The 7088-nt window shown below is 28.9% G+C and overlaps 1 protein-coding gene and 1 long non-coding RNA gene across 4 annotated transcripts in view; one reads left to right on the forward strand and one right to left on the reverse strand.

The window, feature by feature from the left end:
* Positions 1-4282: 4282 nt before the first annotated feature.
* LOC106686328 (putative gustatory receptor 39b) overlaps positions 4283-7088 on the reverse strand; it is a 39704-nt gene continuing 36898 nt past the window's right edge. For all 3 annotated transcript variants that reach the window (XM_067045408.1, XM_067045406.1, XM_067045407.1), the window contains exons 3-4: positions 6523-6612; positions 4283-5157 (exon numbers count right to left, since the gene is read on the reverse strand). In XM_067045408.1, the coding sequence (XP_066901509.1) occupies positions 5101-5157; positions 6523-6612 (147 nt within the window). In that variant the 3' untranslated portion in view covers positions 4283-5100. The remainder of the gene's footprint in view (positions 5158-6522; positions 6613-7088) is intronic.
* Positions 5106-7088, forward strand: part of LOC136795294 (uncharacterized) — a 3562-nt gene continuing 1579 nt past the window's right edge. The window contains exons 1-2 of the long non-coding RNA XR_010842875.1: positions 5106-5214; positions 6525-6598. This is a non-coding gene — a long non-coding RNA (uncharacterized lncRNA). The remainder of the gene's footprint in view (positions 5215-6524; positions 6599-7088) is intronic.

Here is a 7088-nt window from a genome sequence, read left to right on the forward strand (position 1 = left end):
TTTTATTTTTTTATTTTAGTATGTATGAGATCATTCATCAATATTACCTATTGCCCACAACTGTGTGGCAGATTGTAATATCTATCAACAAATAAATCTATCAAAAAATAATTAATTGACTCATTATTCTTCTAAGCCCACTGATACCTGTTTCGATATCCCGTAAGTCCCCAGTTGGGTCTATATCACTTTACTTAAAGAGAATACACTGTAGACCATGAAAGAGCATATACTGGAATGAATACATTTTACACCACACTAGAGAGTATACTTTTCTGATGCTTAAAAAATCGGTTTAAGTCATTTTGTCACAGTCAAAATAGAATTTTCAGCTGCCCCATTCCACCCCTCATAACATCTTCAGGAACCATAATTTTATTTTATTTTTGCTTCACTATTACTGATGGCTATATGTTTATCTTAACATAAGACTTTCAGCTTTATTTTCCTGGCTTTATCAAATCAAAGAATTCTCACTTTCCATCTTTTCTTTGTCCTATTTTACCAGGCTTCTGTTATACATTTCTCTGATATTATGTGATCTTTCTTTTACCTCTTTCTCCTTGAGTCAACTGCATTTTTGGTTTTGAATTTATTCTTTAGCATACTTTTAGTAAAAGTTTATGAAGATAGTGGGTAACAGACCTTTTTTTTAAATTTATATAATACTAATTTTTTTATTGTTTCAACTTTTTATTTATGACTCCATGAATATATGTATATTTTTTATGACATAAGGCATCATATTATCGGGGATCTAATACTTAATATATCTTTTGTGCCAAATATACATATCTGAAAATTTCCGAGAGAATTATGTTAAAATTTAATCATTTATTGCCGTAACTCCCCAATGGAACTTTTTCAAGTATTTGGGAAACAAAGTAATTCTTCTATATTTTATAGTAATTTATATTATCATAATTTTGAAAAAAATACATATACTTCTTTGCGCAATGGTTGTTACCATAAATTAAATTTATGTAACGTATACCTTTACTATAAGAGGTACTGAGGATTCCGTAATAAACACAAATACCGAAAGATGGTCTGTTTGCAGGTTTCTGAGATTAAAATTTGAACTACAATTCCAGTTTTAAGGTAGTAGCTGATTTTTAATTTTTATATACATCACTAAATAATTTTTAATTTTTAATTAGTTGTTAACGTTGAATTACGAAGAGAATATAAAACAAAACTCAATTCAAGAAAATTTGTAGATACGCAACTAACGATGTGTCAAAGTTATTTTAAAATATAATTTACAGCGCATTTGTTATTAATGACATATTTTAGGCTAATATATTTCTATAACTACCTGAGGTCAATTTTCAGTTTTTAACTTGATTGAAATCTCGATATCCTAACCTTCTTAGTAAAATACTAAAGAGACTATAGCTGATATAGTGATGGTGAAAAACTAGTTGCTTGTAATTTAGTTCTATCGCGATAAATACTATCTAGGGAATGAGATAGGACTAAAATTGCAAACTCCCGCATCGTTCTTTCATTTACCGCTAGGCTAAGCCCTAGGTATTACCCTGATGGGGTGAGTCCAATTAGGATTAAGTTGCTGTTTATCCCTGTTGGGGATGTTAAGTGAAATAGCGGATTCCCACATCACCTAACTTATTAGAGTATAAAAGTCTTTTATTTTTTAATCAGAAGTCAACATTAGTTCATGATATACAATATTAATATATCTTTAGAATTCACACACACACACACACACACACACACACACACACACACACACACATATATATATATATGATGGAGTTCAGTAGCATTGGGAAGAATAAGTACATTTCAATTGAAATTTCGTTTATCCTAGGATAAAATATTTGTTAATATTGATAAAGAATATTAATACGAATGATATGAATAAAATATATGAAGGTGAATATATATGATGAATAATATGAAGGTAATTTTCTTACTAAAATGTATTATTGCTAACGACGTAATTGACAGATTTGAAGAAATCACATTGGTTATTTGTTGTTTTTTTATTCACTGTTATTTTACAATGATTTATGGATTTCACACGTTTTTTGGTAAACGAGATGACTTTATCATTTCTTATTTAGAGGGCGGTGCTGCAACTAATAGAAAGAATTTGATTCTAATTACATCTGTACAATTTACATTGTTGTAAAAGACACTAATTTGTGTTCATTTGTTTTTTAAGAAAATTATTTACCCAAAACAAAGTGTTTCGGATTATTTCATAATTCTTTTATTCAACTGAGATAAATGAAGTCAAGTGCAATAAACATTTAAGTGAGGTATTAATGATCTCTCTGGAAATACTGGAAGCGAATAAACGAGTAAATTCTTGTGATTTAAAACGTCGAGAAACTCGGTAATTCCCTTCTGTAAACAAAATATTTGTTTGGTATGACTAATATACAAAATAAAATAAAACTTTGAGACATAAGAGATTCATCCAGGCCTTAGGTAAGTTTATATGAAATGGCCTTATTCAAACTGACTTTCTTGAGCTAACCAATTATTCTAGCCTAAAGAATAATTTTCTTTAAGTTTAAGAAATATTTTAGATCTTTAGTGGTATTTATTAAATTTTATTGAAACTTGTTAGTCGAAATTTTTTCATATGACATGTTTTGAAAATAATTTGAGCCATATAATGTTGAACTATTGTTCTAAAATATCTGGAAAATGTTTTTATGTACAAATTTAGCATTTCAAGCCAGATTTTTGGCTTGTTAAATATCAAATTCAATCATGTTAATGCATGGAAATGGTTTTTTTTTTCTATTCTTGGTAGTAATAAATTATCAAAATTTGTAGATGTTTTTTAAAAAATTAAATATGTCCTGCTATATTTTGATATTTTTTCTCTTCATGTTGGTGTTAGTAGCTCATTAGTAAGGCAATGGGCTACAAACTCCAAGGAGCCGGGTTTAAATCTGCCAGTGACAAATGATTATTATCTTGTAGGAAGATAGTCCGGGTGGCGGTCCGTAAATGTACCGAAACAGTAGAACAACCTATTTATTGTACGTGTATATATATATATATATATATATACGTATATATATATGTGTGTGTGTGTGTGTGTGTGTGTGTGTGTGTGTTAGTAATATATAATAAATGTTTTTTTCTACTATTTTGTTACCATTATTTACCGTCACCCGGACTATTTTCCTAAAAACTACTTCATACGTTCAATTATCTATTTACTTTCAATAATTATCATTTTTTTCATTGATCCAAACCCAAAGGCATCTGTGAGTCAGCCTGTGGGTTCGGGAGTCCTCTATGGTACACATTTAAACAAAATACTGTGTCCCTGTTAAACTCAGACACCAACCAAATAAATTAAAAAAATACCTCTATTCATTTGGAGTGTGTACTGAGAACAGATGAGAGCTTAATTTACTCCGTGCCCTTAATGTTGTTAACTAATTGAGGGGATAATTTGTTCGGTAAACAGTGTGAATGGAGTCAAATTATTTATCTAGGGAAATTTTAAACGGAACGATGTTTGTTCTTACTTCAATGTCCACTAATTTGCTAACTAATTGAGTTAAAAGGTCCCAAACATAATTCCAGACATAACATGGAATACATTTGAGCATGTTTTCGTATTAGCTGGATATGGTCTCGTATTATCTTGGAATTTTCAATGGCCTATCCCAGTGGTTCTTAACACAGGGATATTGTTAAATAATTTAGGAATGGGTAATTCCATGACAACTCAACACAGTTTTGAAACTTACCATTTCAGATTTTCTTTAAATGTTTCACATTTGTTGTTGTGTAGGTAATGCAGTATTTTAATTTGTATCGATTCTTCAAAAAGGGTTCTGTCACCTAAATAAGGTTGAGAATTACTGTTCTTATCCGCCCTACCATCCCTCAGCTGGAACTGTTGGTTCTGAATATTGAAATCACCTGCAGCGGCGGTATGACACTAAAGACTATTACAAAATATATATTAAGGAGACATATATCTGATACTGTCACAATATATTATTCACGAATTTAGCACTGTAGGATGGCCATAAAGGTGACAACTTTATTTGTTTAACTTCTTGTTGATGTTAGTAGTTATATGATAGTTGATGACGTCATACTTTATATGACAGTTCGTTTACTTTTCATATTAATGAGTCTCAAGTGTTTGGATGAGTTAAGGAAAATAGTAAAATTAAATTTAGTTAATATATTTTATTCATATGGATAGATATGTTTTGTTTATTCCGATTCGTTTATGTTCTCAACATATTACATCATATAAATAACCAATCTGCTGAATAAAAACTTCAAAACTTTTTTACCGTTATTACATATAAATATGCATATCCCCTTCTGCTCCCTGTACACTAGATGAGACTTTCATAATGAAACTTGAAGTTATGTAGGGTTTCCAATTAGCGGGTTGGGGTCTCACTCAGCATAGAAATGGTCTCATGCCTTTAGTAGAATGGAACGGGGCCGATATTCCTGCTCCAACATACCTAAAAACTTCATAGAGTATCCGTAACTGCGTTAGTGGCTCAATTTGTTGTTTCGTTCTGATTACATAATCTGTAGACTGTATATTCAAAATAAATTAATCGATTTTGGGGGTTTTAATCTGTACAAAGATACACAATAAAATATAAATTATATTCGTTAGTACAGGATTTTCAACTATATATTTCAACAAATACATATTCTTCGACTCTGAAGATGTAAAAATTTTATATACATATTTTTTGATCTGATTGATACATGCAGTTTCAGATTTATACAGCAATCAAATCTGAGATAAAAATGTTAAATTTGTTAATTATGAGTTTTTTATCAATTTACATATGATTTATTCCAAAGATATTTGTAAAACATATAACTATCTAAATGTATCAAACTTTGACAAATTATTTAAAACATAAGATACAGTTTTGTTACTATTCGGCAACTTATTTATTTTTAATTATCAGTTCTAATTATGTAATCCTAGGATATTTCATATATAATTGAATCCTAAGGTTTAGAAAAAAAAATCAGTGGTGTAAGACAGCTTCAACTATGAAATATTTAAAATGGTCGTAAAATATGCTCTGATTTCTAAAGAATTACCATTTTTAGTTACAGAAGTGTAAATTGTACGAGCAGTATCACATATGTCGTCGTTCCAGCTGCCATCTGGAATAATGAAAAAGTTATATATAAATATTTAATTGAGTACTTATTATTCTACAGGTATTTATATTTGAAATTCACAACTTTATGTTGTTAGTAACTTCATTACTTTACTTGAAATAATTTTCGATATTTTGGTTTGAACGTTTAATTGATCATTATCACAATAGAACAATTCTTTCTTTATATATTGTGTAAATCATCTAATTTTCAATTTGTTTTTTTGAATAATTAATAAATAACACTTGCTGTGCAGAGATATAAAAATAAAATAGTTTTCTCTGCAGACTGCATACGTCATGGCTGCTTGGATTCTGAGAAAGAATTGCACTTAATCTCTTGTTCTAATGCAATGTTGTGAATGAATTAAAGTATTATTTCTTTTTTAATTGCCACTTGCTGTATTTTTATGTTCACTAATATTTACAGATTAGAGTTTAGATTGGGTAGTTTGTAGGTGAGGGAGTTAACAACTGCCTCACGACTGCAGCGACGCCGGTTCAAAGATGAAAACTTGAGCCCCACCATAGTTAGAATAGGTTGGTTACCTCTAGGTAAACCCCCTCTTCCTCTCATATATCAGAAATGACTTAGAAGGGGTTCATACAAATTATACATTAATATGCTCTTTATAACGTCTATGAAGATTCAAATTTAATAACAATTATTTAAAATAGTAAATACTTCTTAAATTAGATTTATGAAATAAATTATATCTTTTATATGTAAAGGATATTTATTCTTTCACCATGAAAAACACATAATTGTCTTCGCATTATTTATAGTAATCAACTTTTTAATATTTTTCGTACAATTCAACATTTAATTGTTCAAATTCCAATGTCCCTGTTCTATTCTTAAAAGTGGAAAGATGATTTGTTTATTGAATTGAAAAAAATCCTACATTAAATCAAACTATACATATTATGGGCGTTGATGACCTCAGGGTTTTACGCCCTTAAGCCCCAGACAACAATAACAACAACTATATATATTTAATATTGATTCTATGACGATTTGGCTTCAAATAAAGAGATAAGAAAATAATGTAAATATAAATGTATTTGTAAAGTTTATATGTTACTTTCGCAACAGAAAAAAAAGAATTGGATTTACCTAATAGTAAATAGTATCGAATTTATAATATTTAGTATAATTAGATCTTGCTGGACATTTTTTTTTTTTGCATAATATGTTGCATTGAGTTCTGAGAAGAATTATACTAAAATGAATCCGGGACATGTATTAAATTGTTAGCAGTTTATTCGCATAGAGACAAACTGGAATTCCATATAAGCCATGTCAATTTTAAAGTAAAAGTGAAAGTTTTATATTTGCTCATTACATTAAATATTGTTGCGTACTTACAGAAGTGAGGAGATGATAGTCTAATGAGAAGAAATTGCAAGCACTTTGTTGTATAGAATGTTTCATTCCAAGATAGGTTCGTATTTTCTCCTATAAAATAAATAGATAAAAAAAATAAAATAATACTATTAGTATTGAGATAAGACAATCCAGTTCTTAAAATCATTTAAATAAAAGTGTTACACTCACATATCTGCTTTCTTTCAAGTTGTTCTTAGTATTCATAAACATTTCCTGATTCATTAATCAAACTAGACAAATTTTTTAATGTTTTTATTTTACAAAAAGCTAGTGTTTTGTCTCCTCAAGTAGTCTGAATTGAATATAATAATTTCACCACCACGTATTACAATTTTTTTTTTAATATTGTGCTTGATTCATTTAATATATTCCATATTTTTTGTATTATTTATTTAATGTTATTTACAACTGTACAAAATAATACAATAGGTAAATATGTTGTGTGTTTCATATACACTTGAAAATCTTGGGAAGGAACCACCCATTGGTGGTACTTCAAACATTAATTTAAATTAGAAGGTCCCGTGCCCATCTTTTTGGAGGAT

The sequence above is a fragment of the Halyomorpha halys genome, unplaced genomic scaffold (genome assembly GCF_000696795.3).
Source record: "Halyomorpha halys isolate HHAL.00 unplaced genomic scaffold, Hhal_1.1 Scaffold809.1, whole genome shotgun sequence".
Classification (NCBI taxonomy): domain Eukaryota; kingdom Metazoa; phylum Arthropoda; class Insecta; order Hemiptera; family Pentatomidae; genus Halyomorpha; species Halyomorpha halys.